Genomic DNA, 18862 nt, shown 5'->3' on the forward strand with positions numbered 1-18862 from the left:
GAAATCTACCAGCAAACCGAGTTCTCGTATTAATTGCAACATCTTCTACACCTGACCACATCCAAGAAACCAGCTAACCTAAATCAGCCACAATGTTTAAAATCTACGCCTGAAGGACAATCATAGGACACTTAACTGTATATTCTTATACCTTTTTTTATTGGACTCTAACTCTTATTTCTGGTGTGTGTGTCTGTGTGTGTTTGTGTGTGTGTCTTTTGCGTGTGGCTAAATGCTAAACGTCGTGCTTTTATTATTTTTCTTGGGTTTAGGGGGTTAACGAATTTGCTCTACCTTCAACTCAAGAAAACCTGATTTGTTTGGCTCCTCATTGCTCACAATAAAGAAGGTGGATGCCTTCTTTATCTCTTTCGAAGGGTTAGCACAGCAGTTAAAGTGGCCAGCCCAACACTGGTCCCTGCTGTTATAGAGTAAGCTGACAGGAAAAGCTCACGATATTTACTCCCTCTTGCCTGAGGAAAGTGCAACAAGCTATGAGAAAGCAAAAAGGGCTATTTTAAGTGCATACCAATTGGTGCCAGAGGTGTACTGTCAAAAATTCTGTAACCTCAGCAAATGGCCTGACCAGACATACCTGGAATTTGAACAGTTTAAACAGCTCACTTTTGAACCATGCATACAGACGTTTAAAATTGAGGCCACTGCCAAACACCTTTGTGAAATAATTCTCCTCGAGGAGTTCCAAACCTCCATACAACTCCCAATAAGAACTCACATAGAGAAAATAATTCACATAGAGAAATAGAGAATGACAGGGACCAGACAGGCAGCAACACTGGCTGACGATTATGAGCTGGTCCACAAAACCTCATCACAAAGGAAACCTTTCCCTAGCCACCTCAACCAACTGAGAAGGATAGAAGGTGGGAGAGTGATAGGAAACTGAGCACCCGTGGGAGAGAAGGGACACCTGAAAACAAAGGGGGCCCTCCTCAAGACAGGAAGGATTGTGCTGAGAAGAGGAGTGAGGCCAAGAAGTCTGTGTGTCTAAACTGCCACAAGGCAGGATACCTCCTTGCTGGCTGCTAAAGTTACAGGAATAACCTTTGGGATTTGTTGGGGCACACAAACTTTGCACAGAAAATGGAAGTCAGACAGAGAGCATAGCAGACCAGGCTATGGCTCTGACATTGGCAGCAAATCCCTGTAGACACACTATTGAGAGTGCAGATTTTTTAAAATCCCTGAGGGTTACAGGATTTTGTATCAGACGGAAGAGTGGCTACATTTTCCCAGGTAGGTAATCTTACAGTGATATTGAGGGATACAGGTGCCAACCGAAATCTACTGTTGGGAAAAGGCATGACCTTTCCACTAGATTGTGGAATAAGTGGCAAGGTGCTGTTAAAGGATGTTGAAGGCAGGTAACTACCCATCCCCTTATACCGAGTGCACCTGGAGTGCAACCTTTTGTCAGGGCCTATAACCATGGGAGTTGTCCCCAGTTTGCCCGTGGATGGGGTCGACCTGCTCCTCAGCAATGACCTGGCGGGATCAAAAGTGATAGCATCCCCAGTAGTCTCAGAGAAGCTGACTGAGGTAAGGGAGACAGAACAGCTACAGGAGAAAGTGCTTGGCATTTTACTTAGCTGTGTGGTAACCTGGTCTATGGCCAAACTCCATCACAGGCAGCTGAATTGGAACTTGTAGACAGATGACCCTACTGTCAGGTTATCTGAGATCTTTTTTGGGTAGCCTAGAGGACCCTAAGGAGGTTAAAAATGGGTCTTCCTTGGTTGTAGCTTAGCTCAGATTGCCCAAACTGAAGCGGAGACACAGGCAATCCCTGAATGTTACTGCATTAAAAGTTATGTGCTGATGAGGAAGTGGAGGCTCCCTCACAGACCTGCAAACGAGGAATGGAAAGTGATCCATCAGGTAGTGGTGCCGCTGAGGTACCGTGGGAAAATAATAAGACTAGCAATTGAAATCCCAATGGCTGGGCATGTTGGTATACGGAAAACTCAATCTCACATTAGCCAGCATTTTCACTGGCCACACCTCCACGAGGATGTAGTAAGGTTTTTCAGATCCTGCCACACCTGCCAGGCTGTGGGAAAACCCTAGCCTGCAAAAAACCTGCACCTATGATTCCCATGCTGGCTTTTGGGGAACCATTCAGCAAGGTGTGGTTGGGACCCCTGCGCAAAACAAAACCAGTATTTCCTTACCATCATAGATGTGGCTACCCACTTCCAGAGGCCATTCCCCTGAGAACCCTATCTGCCAAAACAGTAGTGGGAGAATTAACACATTCCTCTACCCAGTTCGGACTGTCCACCGAGATCCAGTTGGATCAGGGCTCAAATTTCATGTCCCAAATATTCCAGGAAGTCATTGGTAACCTGGGTGTGACCCAGCTGAAGGCTTAGGCATATCACCTGCAGCCGCAGGGGGCACTAGAACGCAGGGGGTTTCAATTGCTAGTCTTATTATTTACCCACAGTGCCTCGGCGGCACCACTACCTGATGAATCACTTTCCATTCCTCGTTTGCAGGTCTGTGAGGGGGCCTCCACTTCCTCATCAGCACACAACTTTTAATGTAGTAACATTCAGGGATTGCCTGTGTCTCCGTTTCAGTTTTGTCAATCTGAGCCTAAAAACAATGATCAGGGCATCCTGCCGTGAGTACCCTCATGACTGCGATAAAAGACTAGGTTTTCTTCTGTTTGCTACAGAGACTCACCCAATGAGTTCACCTGTTTTACTCCACTTGAATTGGTTTACGGACACCAAGTGAGAGGTCTTCGGAAACTAATCAAGGAGAGATTTTTAGAACAGAAGTTGGAAATATCCATTTTAGACTACGTACCTGTGTTCCACGAGTGACTCACAAGAGCCTGTGATATGGTTCAACAACACTGAAAAATCTCCCAAACAGCTACGAAAATACAGGCAATTAAACAAACCTTGCAGCCAGGAGACAACATACTAGTGCTCCTACCAATACTGGGTGAACCCCTAAAAGCCTGTTTCAGTGGCCCATACAGAATAGCAAAGAAGCTATGGAACATTAACTATCTAATTGACAACCCAGACCACAGGAAAACGCAAAGGCTGCGTCATGTCAGCAACAGCGAGAAGGGGAGAAGCAGGTAAACAGTCTGTCCAATAACAACAGACCTGGAGGGCGAGAGGAACAATGTGGGTGAATTGGAGGGAGATGTGGGTGAGGCCCACACTGAACCTCTTACTATCCAGCTAGCAAACACAGAAATTCTAGCGAAGCTGGACACCATATTCACCCATCTAAGTGCAGAAAAGTGAGATCATCAGACAAGGTTGCTCATTGCATTTAAAAACATCTGTAGAGGTGAGCCACGCTGAACCACTTCGGCTGTACATGATATGGATTAGGGAGAGGCCCCTCCCATATGGCAACATCCCTACTGTCTAGGTCCAGAAAAGCTGGCCCAGGTTCCGGAGGAGATTAACTACATGCTGTAGCACCGACTAACAGAGCCCAGCAGCAGTAGATGGAGGTCCCCCATTGTGCTCGTGCCCAAGCCTTGCAGCTCCTCAAGGCTCTGCATTGACTACCGCAAGGTTAATACAGTGACCAGAGCCGACTCCTAGCCAATTCCCCACCTGAAAGACTGCATAGGTCAGGTAGATAATGCAGCCTACATTACAGAGGTAGATTTACTCAAGGGATATTGACAGGTTCCCTTGACTGCCCGCACAAAGGAAATCTCCACCTTTGTGATTCCGGATGGGTTATACCAGTGTCGAGTCATGCCATTTGAACTCGGGAATGCCTCAGCCACCTTTCAAAGGCTTATGAACCAGATAGTGGCAGGCTTATCCAACTGTATAATGTACCTAGACATCTTCCTAGTGTACAGTGACACCTGGGAAACTCACTGAGAGCAGCTGGGAGCCCTCTTCCAGAAATTACAGTCAGCTTACCTGCTCTACAATGTTGCTAAATCAATTCAATCACTCAATGGAAAAAAAGCATGGGTGCAGAAGTTTCCTTATTGTACCAAAGGGAGGAACTGAAAGACATTACCATACAGAGATCTTTCTGAATCAGTTACTCAGAGTCATTCGTCACTGTACAGATATCTCTCTGAGGAAGGAACTGAGTCAGTGAGTTGGCATGATTTAAATTTAGTTGAAGGTACACATTGTTGACATTTCAGTCCCACATCCCTAAATCATCCATTGGTACTGCCAACATTTTACCAACAATTATTTTCAAATTCTCAGAATTGCATTCTTTCAGTAACTGACCCTGTGCTGCCCTTGCATGTGTAACACCACAGTCACCATCTCCTGCTTCCCTATCCAGTTCATTCAGTTCTTCTTCCATCTGAAGCAGAGTGGTGGAGATCATGTCTAAGACTGAACGTGCCTTATCCACGAAAGGACCTGTGAAGCAGTTGAAATTAAATGTAAGGCATGGATTTCAAACCTTATTCGTTGCAACTTTCGATATGTACAATGCTACACCCTTGTTCAAAAGAAGTGTAAGGTTAAACCCACCAACTACAGGCCAGTCAGTTTAACCTTGTGGTGGGAAATCTTTTGCAGATGAGAATATGAAGCAAAATTAATAGCCATTTGGATAAGTGTGGATTAATTAGTGAAAGACAGCATGGATTTGTTAAAGGCAAATCATATTTAACTAACTTGACTGAGTTTTTTGCTGAGGTAACAGAGATGATTAATGAGGGTAAAGTGGTTGATGTGGGATACCCTGTATATGGACTTCCAAAAGATGCTTGTAAAGTGCTGGCAAAGTTGAAGCACATGGAGTAAAGGGGACAGAGGCAGCATGGGCAAAAAGTTGGCTGAGTGACAGGAAACAGGGTAGTGGTGAATGCTTGCTTTTCCGATTGGAAGAAGGTGTACAGTGCAATTCCCCAGGAGTCAGTTCTAGGACCACCACTTTTTTGTATGCATATTAGACATAATGTGCAGGGCACAATTTTAAAATTTGCAGATAGCACAAAACTTGGAAGTATTGTGAACTGAGGAGGATAGTGTTAGGCTTTAAGAGGACATAGGTAGGCTGGTGGAATGGGCGGACAAGTGGCAGAGGAAACTTAATGCAGAGAAGTGTGAAGTGGTACATTTTGCTAGGAAGAACGAGGAATGGCAATATAAAATAAAATATATAAAACAATTCTAAAGTGGATGCAGGAACAGAGAGACCAGGGGTTACATGTGCACAATTGTTGAAGGTGGTTGGGTAGGTTTTTTTTTTCTATTCTTTCATGGGACATGAGTGTCTCTGGCAAGGCAGCATTTGTTGCTCATGCTTAATTACCCTTGAAAGGTGGTGATTAGCTGCTTCTTTGAGCTTCTGCAGTGCATGTCATGATATATTCACATTGCTGTTAGAAAGGGAGATCCAGGTTTTTCATTCAACAACAGTGAAGGGTCAGCAATATAGTTCCAAGTCAGGATGGTGTGTGGCTTGGAGGGGAACTTGCAGATCATGGTATTCCCATGCAGCTGTTGTCTTTGAGGGGTTACATGTTTGTAAGGTTCTGTTAAAGGAGATTTTGTGCATTGTTGCAGTGCATCTTATACATGGTGCACACTACTGTCACTGTGCGCTGGTAGTGGAGAGAGTGAATGATATTTAAGGCTGAGGTAGGCACATCTTTGATTTCTCGGGGAATCAAGGGATATGGGGACCAGGCAGGAAAGTCGAAAAAAGGCAGGAGATTATCCATGATCATGTTGAATAGTGGAACATGGTCAACTCCTGCTTCTGTTTCTTACATTCTTATGATCCTATCCATATGTACATGATTATTTATATGAGTTCAATCAATGGTGCCCTGTAGCCAGGAATGCCACTTGCCTCAGAACACTGGCTCTGTCTCAAACTGAAGTTGAAATTAGATACACAGATCCATGTTTAAATAGAGAATCTGTTACCTCTGTGGTCCAGTGGTGAACACTGACTGAATCTAGCAATGGTATATTTACAGTGGCACAGTGGTTTAGTATGGTGAGCACTTTCATTTGTGCCATTAGTGTTGCCCGGATGTTGCTTTTTGACTGGACGAATTAGAATACACACTTCATTAGCTGTGTTGCTAATGTGGAGCAGTCTCTGTGTATACTATTCTTCACTGCGGTTTTGCCCACATTACTCTTGCTACATTGGGTAGTAGAGAGTCCTAATTGTCCATTTCTTACTGCCCTTGAAATTACCTAGCCCTTGCTCTCCTGTTCTTCCTACTTCTGATGCAATGTGTCCAGCATCATCACAACTGATGCAGCACCTGTGCTGCTGTGTTAGCTCGAAGTCTCCTCTACACTAAGATGTTTCCTGCTGTGTTCATTACAGAAACTCGAATAGTTCCCTCCTGTGTTTTGAAGGAAGCTTTGATTAGGAGAAATTAATGGAACGTGTGAATAAAATGAATCCTAACTACACTGGTGTGTTTCCAATAATTTTCCATGAACAAGAATTTAAACAAGAAAACATTTATATTTTAATAGAAATGAGTTGAGTAGATGATCAAAGCACCCACACTAACACAAAAAATAATAAAACAGTAACGCTGATCATGTCATCTAACACACAGATGAAATCTGCAGAACTTTGATAATGCTTATGAGCAGGGAATGTAATACTAGCCTTTTCAATCTGATTATTTTAGTTAAATACCTGATGCATACAGATAGCCCTGAAAATTGATCGGTTTCCTGCTTTTTGTAAATAAAATATTAAAGCCTGTTACAAAAGTTGTATTTGCTGAAACACTTGTTGCTATTGCCTTGCCATAACTGATTATTGTCATGGCAAGACCCATTATTCTACAATTTCTGTGTAGCATCTTTAAACAAAAAGTCTGCCTGAAGGTTCTTCACAAAGGAGAAACAGAGTCACCAGTAGAGCAGCTGTTTGGAGAGATAAACAAAAGTAGGAAATTACATATATACAGTGCTATTTCAAATCCTCAGGAACATGCAGTCACTGTTCTTTTCAAGACAAAAATGGCAACTAATTTGTGCACAGCAAGATCCCATAAACAGAAAATAAGCTTAATAACTGAATAATCTGTTTTACTAATGTTAGTCATGGGTGGAATATTGAACAGGGTACTAAAGGAACTCCCTAGCCTTTTTTGCACCATTTACACCCGCTAAACTCGGAGATGGGCTTTGATTTAACATAAAACATAAGGTCAACAATGTAGCACCTCAGTAATGACTTAAGTATTAGCAAAGAATATATGATCAAATCCACACCTTCTGACTCAGAGGTGACAGTGCTACCACTAAGCCAAGTAGATACTTCCAAAATAAAAATCCACAGACTATTGCAATGGATCAGTAATTCCATAAAACAATGAAGGGCAAATTACATCCTAATTTAGATGTTTTTACATTATTACGGAGAAAACACAATTCTAACGTACCAAAATACTATTACAAAAGATTGAGTACATTGATGATATCTCAAAAATGTTCATTATTTTACGCTATAAGCAACACAATATTCAAGTGGTACAGAACTTGAATGGAACATTTAGTGCAACACCATCATAGGGCAGGAATTTTCCTTCATTAGGCAGGCGCGTGCCCGACCCAAATGTGAGAAAAATAGTGCGCAATGATATCGGGAGAGTGTCCTGACGTCATCGTGCACTCTCGTGATATTCCGCTCAGCAGGCGCACATGAGGTGGCAGCGCACCCGCCAACAATTAAGAGGCCTATTAAGGCCCTTAAATAATTAATTAAATGACATTTTTCTCTGCTTGTCCAACATTTCGGTTGGTAGGCAGGCGAATAGGCCAAGCAACTTTTGCATTTTTTGCGAAAACTCATCCACGGGCGGGACAAGGTTTCGACCAGTGATTTTAAAAAAGGCTTTTGAAACTCATTTTTAATATGTCCCTGCTCATGTGACAGAGTCACATGAGAGGACATGTTTTCCTTATTTTTCAATTGTCTATTTTTAATGTTGAAAATCTTCAGCTCCCTGATGCAGCCTCTGTGCCTTCAGGGAGCTTTCTGTGGGCACACCCGTGTGCATGCGCTGACTTCCGTGCTCGCACTCCTCCTCTCCCCCCCCACCCAAGAGCGCTGAGTGTTGCAGCGGCGATTCACGCTGACTGGCCATTAATTGGCCAGCCAGTATGAAATCAAGGTTGGGGCCAGATCGCGAGCGGCAGCTGGTTTTGCAGCAGCTCCTGGGAATGCCCGCCGCGCCCGCCCAACGAGGTAAAAATCCTGCCCATCGTTTTGCTTGCTTCTCACAAATTTTGCATTTCTCTTTCTCCCTCATTGACTCCATCACTCTTCCTTCCTCCCTCTTTCCTTTAGTCATTTGTTCACTTATTGATTCCATTCACTCTTGCTCTTATTCTGAACACTATCTCCTTTGCTATCTACTTCTTCGGAATTTCTCTCATCATCTACACTACATTCCTTATGGTGCAATTATGTTTCTCTCTACAGGGACACTTTCACAGACCACATAAACAATGTGAACAGCCTTTACCTGACTCAGGAGGTGTACCTGTGTTCTCAGGTTCCAAGGAAGGGGCATTTAGAGTTTTGCATTTCCGTGCCAGGCGATGTTTTCCTGCATTAGGCCAGCCAGGAGCTGAACTGCGTGAGTCTGTAAGAAAAATAACGGCCAGAATCTTGTCTCAGAAAAGCATATCTGAACAGGCACACTGGAATGATGCATCTCTCATCATTATCTATCAATACTATAAATTTGTAAGGCAACCAAGTAACTTAAAACTAGTCCCCAAAAAAGTGACTTCCCTCTTCCTCTGCAACTGTTTGATGAATGCACTCCATGTGGTCATAAACCATACAGGCCAAGATTATCCTGTATCTCAGTCTATGTGTCTGCCATTAGTTGATCTCAGCCACAGTGTCATGGAGGTGCTCCAGAAACAACTCAAACCTCCTGCCCATTTGCCTTCAGAAATTGGCACACATGGAGATAACTGGTGATGAAGGAATAGGCTCAGTTATAGTACTTCCCCACAGCTGAATGGATTAATGACACACAAGGTGCCAACATATACAAAACCATATTGCATGAATTAGTGCCTTCAAGAGAATAGGAACAATGGGAGAAATTCTTTGGTAGTGCACAGTGGAAAGGGCATGGCACACTCGCATGAGGAGCTGGCAGAGGCAGAGAGTACCTTAGGTGTCGGCAGTCGGAGGATTGCTGGAGACCAGGAACATGCTGAGTCCGAGGGAGATGATGAGCCTCTGGAATGGTCAATCAGACGGCAGATGTTGGATGTCCAGTGGGATGTGCGGGGAGATCTGCGTGCCATGATCTCTGTCATTGAGGTGTCCATGCCTAGCGTGAGCAATGCATTGACCCTGAGCACCAAGCACACAGCCTCCTCCCCTGAGACAGTGGCGACTCTCCTGGAGAGGCAGCTCCAGGAACAAAACCCGGGGTTCCTGGGGTTGCAGTAGGACCTGCAAGCCCTCAGACAGGCAATGACCTCAGGAGGTCACTGCCAGTGTGAGGGATGGATGAGGCATCTAGTCTCCCTGCTAGGTTCTCGTCCATCAATGGTGAGCAGGGTTCAAACAAATCTCACACTGGCGGACGAGTTGAATGTCATCTCTGAGGGCTCTTCTCTCCAGAGGAGGGCAGCAACTGCTCTTCCCCTCTGTCAGTGACCGTCGCATCTGATGAGGCCATGATGACTGAGGGGTGCCCAGCCTTGGCGCTGGACACACCGTTCCAGGTGGAGCCTGCTCAGGCTCCACCGGCCAGAGGACGACCGCCAAGGTCAACAGGGGCGACACGACAGCAGAGCCAGCAGGCTGCCTCAATGCCACTGCCAGCAAGTGGGGGGGTGGGGGGGCACCAAGACGCAGCACTCACAAACCTAAGATTAAGGTACCTTGAGCACAACAGGGGCTTCTCATGGGTGACATTATTTCCATTCATATTTTAAAACTCTCTTGATGGTGTGATCATTAACACCAGAAAACGTTATGCTTGTTACTTGTTTCTTTGAGTATTACATAAACATTAATTTTGTTGTATTGGCCTGAGTATGTGTGATGGTTCTTATAGGTGCAGGTGGCGGCAAGGGCTTTGAAAGTTATTACATAGGCTGCAGTTGGAATTTCAGATTTTGGGTTTACCCATCACAAATATCTTGTATGGAGGCAGCATCCTTAGCATGAGCTGGAATCGATGACACAGCAGCCTAGTTAAAGGTATGTATTATCAAGGCCACCCTGATGTACATGCATCTCTTAAGGTTCCTGACTTTTGTCTTCACGTCCTCACCCTGTGCCTCCCCGGGCTCCTAATCAGACCCATCAGTAGATTCATCCTCTGCGACATCTGGAGGTGCCTCGTGATCCTCAGCCTCCAGTGGGTTCCCCCCACTTGCCAGAGCCAGATTGTGGAGAGCACAGTAGGAAACAAATATAAGCGACATCCGCTCTGGAGGATACAGTAGTGCTCCCCTGATTGGTCCAGGCATCTGAACTGCATCTTCAGCAGCCCAATGGTCCTCTCTACCACTACCCTTGTGGAGGTATGACTCCTGTTGCACCTCTCCTCCACCTCTGTTCTTAGGTGCCAGAGTGGGGTCATGAGCCACCGTTTCAGGAGCCATCCATTCCAACAAGCAGGAGCAACAATCAGCCTTGGCACCTGTGAGTTTCACAGGATGTCAGCATCATGTGAGCTGCCAGAGTAACAGGCACAGACTTGCAAGATCCGTGTCTCGTGGTCGCAGATGATCTGAGCCTTCATTGAGTGGGCCCAGCTCCGGTTCACGAAGGTTCCTGGCTCACCTGCAGGTGCCTTGATGGCAACATGAGTGCAGCCGATGGCACCGTGGATGTGAAGGAAGCCTGCAATTGCCGTGAAGCCTCTGGCTCTCTCAGCCTGGCTGATCTCATCCATCCAGTAATGTGTGAATGTCATCACCCATCTAAAGAGAGCGTCAGTAATGAGCTTGACACAACTGTGGGCAGCAGGTTGGGACACACCCACCCAGATCCCCCGCTGACTACTGGAAAGAACTGGTGGCTTAGAAATTGAGGGCCACTATGACCTTCAGAGGCACTGGCATAGGGTGACCACCCACACAGTTGGAGGCGATCTCCGGCCCAATCATCTGGCATATGGTGGTGACAATGTCCCTAGAGAGGCAGAGCCTCCTTTGACACTTGACCTCGGACATGTTGAGGTAGTTGGAGCACTGCCTGTACACTCTGGCTACAGGGTAGTGGTGCCTCCTGTGGGCCCTTCTGCCTTGCACTCCCTGCTGGCCCTGCACCCCCTGTGCCTCTCCTCTCACAGTTGCTCCCTGGTACGCGCCCTGCAGTCACTTGGTCTCCTCTCTCTCCTGGCCCTCTGTTCCTCCGCAGAGGAGGTCCCAGCAGCTGAGTCAACAATCCCCATGATTAGAAATGCACAAGGCACTGTCACATGAATCTAAGGGTGCACTCTGCTGAAATCTTTAGACAAAGATGGCAAGAAAAAGTATTCCAAAAGATAGCTATCCACGCATGGAATGCACCAGAAATGACAATGAATTTTCTTAAATCGCATAAATTTCACAGCAAAAAACTCTAACCTAAAGATACCGAGCCTTTGCTTCGGGGGCCTTTTATCCTGTCCCTGGTTGAGAACTCAAGGGAAACGTTGTTGGCTGCCTGCCATGTGACATCTGCAAAATCACACGGGCAATATAAAATTCCTCTCAATTGGTAAATCAATGGCCTTAATTGGCCCTTTAAGTGTCGGCGGATGCACTTCCAACTCCCATGTGCACCCCCCTGCCAACCATAATATCGCTCACTTGCACGATGACGTCAGGACGCTCAGCCGACCTCTTCTTACGTGATTTCAAACGACGTCAGATTGGGTGCAGGCCCATTTTCTTCACTTAAAATTCTGGCGATGGCATTTGTACTCAGGCTAATACAAGAAAATTGACATGAGCAAAAAGGCCTGTACGTCACTTTTGTAGACCTCACTAGGGCATTTGACATTGTGAGCAGAGATGGACTTTGGAAAACCCTTGAAAGACTTGGGTGTCCACCCAGGTTCCTGGTCATGGTGATTAGTACAGTTTCACAAAGATCATCACGGACAAGTCAAGCACAACAGCAACCTTGCAAGTCCCTTCCAAACCTCCAGGAGGGTGAAGCAGGAATGTGTGCTGGCCCTGACTTTATTCGCCATTTTCTTCAGCATGATGCTGCAGCAGACAATGGAAGACCTTGAGAAGGGAGCTTAAGAATGCTTCCGGACTGATGGAGGTCTTTTCAACCTCACACAAAAACACAAGAAAAACTCATACGTGAACTTCTTTTCACTGACAACTGCAATCTCCTGGCCCACAGTCAGTCAGGCCTGAAATGTATTACAACACGTTTTTCTGAGGCTACACAACTCTTGGACTAAAAATCAGTTTAAAGAAAACTGAAGCCCTGCATCAGCTTGCACCCCATGAAGAATATAGACCACCAAGCATTGTTATCGAGGGAACCGAGCTGAATGCCATCGAGCACTTTACCTATTTGGGGAGTGTCGTTTGATGCCACGATAGACAAGGAAGTGGACAATAGGCTTTGAAAAACAAACTGTGCATTCAGCATACTCTGGAAACAGCCAACATCACCATTATCGAGGCCACCCTTCTGCAAAGCCAACTGCACTTGGTGGGTTATGTTGCCCAGATGGATGGCAGTCAACTGCCCAAGATCGTTTTGTACAGAGAACTGACCACTGGTAAACGGAATAGAGGGGCCCCATGCAAGTGTTTCAACGATGTTTCCCTGAAGAAGTTGCTCTCTGTGTGCCACATCAACCATCACCAGTGGGAAGTACAGGCCAAAGATTGTGATGCCTGGAGACGCCACGTAGGGAGTGCTACAGACACCTTTACGACTGAGCGAAGAGCCAGAATGAAGGGGAAAGATAGGTCCAAGTGCCCTCAACATCAGCTACACTTCACTTGCACCTGCTGTTAGAGAATCTGCCAGTCATGGATAGGCCTGACTAGCCAACAGTGGGCCTGCAACTGATGGGAAGAAAAATATAACCTCTCAAAAAGCTTAATTCGCGAAGAAACGTCAAGAAGAGCTTCTCCCAAAAGCACTCACCCAGGAGTTTCAGTTGTTCACTATCCACATGCATCAGAGTCAGAGAAGTTCCTCCCATTTCCAAGGACGTCATTAAGGAACCGATGTAGGCCCTTTCAATAACAACCTCCTTACTCTCTGAAAGAGATGCCCAGGAGACGTCATTTACATTATTACTGCAGCAAAATTAACTGTTATTTCAATCTACACAACATTTAAATAATGCAATTATTAAATGGCTTCAATTTGACACTTCATTTCTGCCATTTTAAAAATGAATGACAAAACACACATTCACATCCATAAAGAAGCTATAATAAGAGCATGGGACAAAACTGAATTGGAAGCAAGGGCTACATCTCCATGAGCCTGGCATTTGTATCAATATAGGCTGGAATTTTATGGCTTTCATTCCATGGGACAGGATGCCATTATGGGTTAGAACATGTTCTTCTACTTTATGGACTTGGTTTGAATCTAGCACAAGCAGAGCAGACCAGGTAGAAATAAGGAAAGTGGACTACGATGTAGAAAGAGCATAAGAGAAAAGGGAATGTGAGTGAATTCATGAACATTATAGACCAAACGTGCACAAGAGTATCTTTGAAAAGTGTACAAATGCAGGAGTGCAAGTAACAGAACATGAGTGAGAGTAAGTGTAAATGCAGGAGCAAAGGAGTTCAAAGAGAACATGACAGTTGCTTGAAAATGAGAAAGACAGAGGGACAGAGGAAGGAGGAGTCCACCATGGACCTAGACCTCCTGCACCCTAATTTTCAATTTGAGAAGGCTTTGTTTTAATATCTTGGCTGATTTCCTAACCTCAGCAATGCACTAATGTATCCTAATTAAGTCGCATTCTGGTCTTAGCCTCAAACCCATAAACAACCACAATATTTGCAGGTTGCGTTATTTGTTACAGTACTGTTTAGGAAGAGACCACTTGCACCTAACTTGCAATTTGTGATACCTAGCCACATGGTTGATGACCACAACAACTGTGGTTGTACAAAAAATGGTTTGAATTTGCTAATTTAGACAGAGGCTCTTTTGTATAGCAACTTTTGAAAAAGAAAATCTAGAATTTCAGTTGTAGCATAACCATTATGATTTGCTTCCTTTTCCTCAAATTATCATTTAGGTTGAGCCTGAGGCACAGGAATAGAATTTTGTTCCTTCCACTGGTTATTCAACTGTGTAGTGTGTCTCCTCTCTTCCTTATCCCATTCACAAAAATGGGAGATCTGATTGCAAGAAAATCCCAGGTTACTGCCTGATACCTGTCCTGGTGATCTCTGGTGTACAAAGTACAGAACATCAACAGGTCTCTCCTGTTGTCCTTCCGTGCCCCAAACCGTATGAACTGACAGGCTGACTGATGATGAACTCCTATATAACATAGGAGCAGGGAGGCCATTCAGCCCCTCGAGCCTATTCCATCGTTCAACTAGATCATGGCTGATATGTAGCTCAACTCCATTTACCTGTCTTTGGCTCATATCCCTCGAAGCCCTGACCTAACAAAAATCAATCAATCTCAGTCCTTAAAATTTCAATTGGTGCATTATCCATAGACTTTTAGGGGAAGAAAGGTCCAGATTTTCACTTTCTTTTGCATGAAATGATGGATACTGATTAAATTTCTGAATGGCTGAGCTCTAATTATGCCCTGTTGTTCCCCACCAGAGGAAACAGTTATTCTGTAGCTACCCCGTCAAATCCTTTTATCATTTTAAACACCTCGTTTAGATCTCTGCGGAACCTTCTAAAGTCAATGGAATAAAAATTAAGTTTCCTGTAATTTAACCCTTTAAACTCCTCTATCATTTTGGTCAATCCACCATATACCAACTTGAAGGCCAACATGCTGCTTAAACTCTCTTTCATGCCATGTTACTTTTAGACTTGACGATTTCAGCCTCCCAAGTTCTACTCTCTGCAAACTTGGGGTCATCCAAAACTCTGTTGTCTCTGTCCCAACTTGCACCAACTCTGGTTCACCCATCGCAATTGTGCTTGCTGACTTACATCGGTTTCCGATTAAGCAACGCCTCGATTTTAAAATTCTGAACCTCATTCTCATCCCTGAAATCTCCTCCAGCCCTACAGCTCTCTGAGATGCCCATGCTCCTCCAATTCTGGCTTTTTCAACAACTTTAATTTTAATTGCTCAATCCTGACAGCCTTGCCTTAAAATCCTGAAGCTCTGAAATTTTCTCCCTAAACCTCTCTGCCTCCCTTCCTCTCCTTTCTCCTTTAAAATGCTTCTTAAAAACCAACCTCTTTGACTATGCTTTTGGTCATCTGACCTAATATCTCCTTTATTTGGCTTGGTGTCAAATTTTGTTTCAGAATGCCCCTGTGAAGGACATTGGGGACATTTCATTATGTATAAATACAAGCTCTTGTGGTTGCATATTTCCTGAGATACAGTTCCCATAAACTGAACATAGCATTCCCACTGGGGTGTGACCAAGGTTCTGCCCAATGAAGAATCACTTTCTCACTTCTGAATGCCAATCCTCAACATAAAGGCCAACATTCCATGAGCTTTTTCGATTACTTTTTGATACTGTGAATTTAGCATATTGACACCTAAATCTATTTGTTCCTCCACAGCTCCTAGTTCTTACAAAAATATTCCATTTTGTCTTTCTCCAACCCAAAATCGATAACTTCGCACTTCCCCAAATCGAGCTCCACTCCCACTATATTGCCTGCTCACCAAGTTGTAGCATAAGGGCTAATGTGGGACTGAGTACAGTGATGTAAGAGAGCACATGACCCACACCCAGGATTATTGTAGCATTGGGCAGAGCTGCGTGCAGACCTAAGCATGGAGACAGCTCCTAGCTTGTACCCTTTACTGTACATTTGTAAATAGTTCAAGTAATTACTAAAGACTTGTCTCGGTAACCTAAGACTATGAAGACTTCATCACACCTACTAAGATGTAACCAACACCCCATAACATGGTGAAGGCAGAGGGAGAAAAACCCAAACCTCACGAAAATGCACAGACAAACTGAAATGCTGGAAGACTGAAAAATTCAACAAAGCAATCTGACCTGTAAAGAAGCTCCAGATGTAGAAGCACAAAGGAAAATCACCAGAAAAAAAGCTCCAAAGAAAAGCTTGGAAGCTGAAGGCAGATATTCAAAATTCCTTATTGTAGCAGAAGAGAAGACTCAATGAATCTCCTTAGTCCAGCTGCAGAGTCGGCAGAACTTGCAAGGGTGAGCTAAATCTTTTTAAATTCTAAGCTGCAGCAAGTCGGGAGAAATCTTTCAAGTGCAGTTTAAAAGAAACCCATCTCTAAAACCCAATACCCGAATCGGAGACTGAACATGTAGCGTCCAGGCTCATCCGAAAAAAAGGGAAAGTATTAATTAAATATTTCAAGAATATCGCTGCTGTTCACTTTGGTAAGAAGCAAGCAGAAGCTGGAATTCAATGGATTCGTGGGTCAAAAAAACTAAAATGTTGACATATGAAAGTCTACAGGCAGCTGATCCAGGCAGCCATTGTAAAAAATTTCTCAAGCTGAGCCTGATCACCATTGCGGCAGAGCCTGCCAAAACTGGCAAGCACAGGAAATCCCTTTGTCTCCGAGTGAACGAAAATTCAGACAGCTCTTAAAGCAAAACAGACACTGTTAAAATTTTCAACATGGATCAGAACATTTTTTTTAATTAATTCATGGGTTGTGGGCTTCACTGGCTAGGCCAGTATTTTTGCCCATCCCTAGTTGCCTTTGAGAAGGCGGCAGTGAGCTGCTTTCTTGAACTGCTGCAGTCCATGTAGGTACACCCATAGTGCTGTTAGGAAGGAAGTTCCAGGATATTGACCCAGCGACAATGAAGGAACGGTGATATGTTTCCAAGTCAGGATGGTGAGTGACTTGGAAGAGAACTTCCAGGTGGTGGTGTTTCCACCTAACTGCTACCCGTGCTCTTCTAGATGGTAGTGGTCGTGGGTTTGGAAGGTGCTGTTGTAGGAGCCATCGTGAATTCCTGCAGTGCATCTTGTAAATGGTACACACTGCTGCCACTGTGCATCGGTGGTGGAGTGAATGTTTGTGGATGTGCTGCCTATCAAGAGGGCTGTTTTGTCCTGGGTGGTGTCAAGCTTCTTGAGCATTGTGGGAGCTGCACTCATCCAGGCAAGTGGGGAGTTTTCCATCACAATCCTGACTTGTGCCTTGTAGATGGTGGACAGGCTTTGGGGAGTCAGGTGGTGTTTTACTCATCGCACAATTCCTAGGCTCTGACCTGCTCTTGTAGCCACAGTATTTATATGGCTACTCAAGTTCAGTTTCTTGTCAATGGTAACCCTCAGAATGTTGATGGTGGGAGATTCAGTGGTGGTAATGCCATTGAAAATCATGGGGCGATGGTTGGATTCTCTCTTGGAGATGGTCATTGCCTGGCACTTGTGTGGTGCGAATGTTACTTGCCACTTGTCAGCCCAAGCCTGGATGTTATTCAGGTCTTGCTGCATTTGGACATGGGCTGCTTCAGTGTCTGAGGAGTCACAAATGGTGCTGAGCATTGTGCAATCATCAGCAAACATTCCCACTTCTGACCTTAAAATGGAAGGAAGGTCATCGATGAAGCAGCTGAAGATGGTTGGGCCGAGGACGCTACCCTGAGGAATTCCTGCAGTGATGTCCTGGAGCTGAGATGACTGACTTCCAACAAGCACAACCATCTTCCTTTGTGCTACGTATGACTCCAAGAGTTTTCCCTCTTATTCCCATTGACTCCAATTTTGCTAGGGCTCCTTGATGCCACACTCGGTCAAATGCTGCCTTGATGTCAAGGGCAGTCACTCTCAGGTCTGTCATAAAGCTATTAATGTATATAATATTACTGAAAAATATTTTTCTTTTAAAATAGAGGTTTAGTCTGTGGGTGTGTCTTAATTGGATTAAAGACGGCTAGTCTGGGTGCTTTGATGTGAACTAGTTTTGATATGTGGGAGAGATAGAGTGCATTTGCATTTTTTTTGAATCGTGCATTCAAAAAATGGGGTGAAAACTATCTATCTAGCAGATACCAAGCAATATGTTTATATTACTAATAAAATTGGTACTATGAAAGGGGTTTTATTGTTAGAAGAGGCTGGTGCTACAATGAGAATTTACATTCAATGAGCAGTGCTAGGTATACCTTCGGCAGTTTTGTGTATGCAGGGCCGAGGCAATGTTGGATCAAAGCCTGTAAGCCTACCATTATGTGTGCCACGTACCAAAGTGAAAGGAACCTCATTTTGGATTTGTAAGGTGAAAATGTTTTGCCTGGTATCTGGTTAAGTCTATGAGTTGCTGTTGCCTTAATGGAGATTAGTTTGGGAACTTGTTAAAAGTCATGATCGTAGTAATTTGTAGCCACGTGTATATATATTTTAACCTGTGTAAATTAATAAAATGTTTCATTTAGTTTAATGTAAAACCTCGAGAACCGGTGGTATGATTCCTGAATTTAGAGTCGCATCTCAAACCTAACACTTTAAGTTATAGGTTATGACAGTTGTTTAAAGTTTCCCTCTGGGATTTTTAAATAATCAGCAGTACCAACTGCTCGGTCATAACACCTCACCTCTGGAGTTCAACTCTTTTGTCCATGTATGAACCAAGGCTGTAATGAGGTCAGGAGCTGAGTGGCCCTGGCGGAACCCAAACTGGGCATCAGCGAGCAGGTTATTGCTAAGCAATTGCCGCTTGATAGCACTGTTGATGACCCCTTCCATTACTTTACTGAAGATC

The 18862-nt window shown here is 44.4% G+C and overlaps 1 protein-coding gene across 6 annotated transcripts in view; it reads right to left on the bottom strand.

Moving 5' to 3' along the window:
• Positions 1 to 18862, bottom strand: part of tkfc (triokinase/FMN cyclase) — a 148244-nt gene that overhangs the window by 16673 nt on the left and 112709 nt on the right. For all 6 annotated transcript variants that reach the window (XM_078548952.1, XM_078548951.1, XM_078548953.1 and 3 more), the window contains 3 exons: positions 13117 to 13233; positions 8498 to 8617; positions 4260 to 4397 (listed from right to left, as the gene is read on the bottom strand). In XM_078548952.1, coding sequence (XP_078405078.1) covers positions 4260 to 4397; positions 8498 to 8617; positions 13117 to 13233 — 375 coding nt within the window. The remainder of the gene's footprint in view (positions 1 to 4259; positions 4398 to 8497; positions 8618 to 13116; positions 13234 to 18862) is intronic.

The sequence above is a fragment of the Cetorhinus maximus genome, chromosome 9 (assembly GCF_964194155.1).
Source record: "Cetorhinus maximus chromosome 9, sCetMax3.hap1.1, whole genome shotgun sequence".
Classification (NCBI taxonomy): Eukaryota; Metazoa; Chordata; class Chondrichthyes; order Lamniformes; family Cetorhinidae; genus Cetorhinus; species Cetorhinus maximus.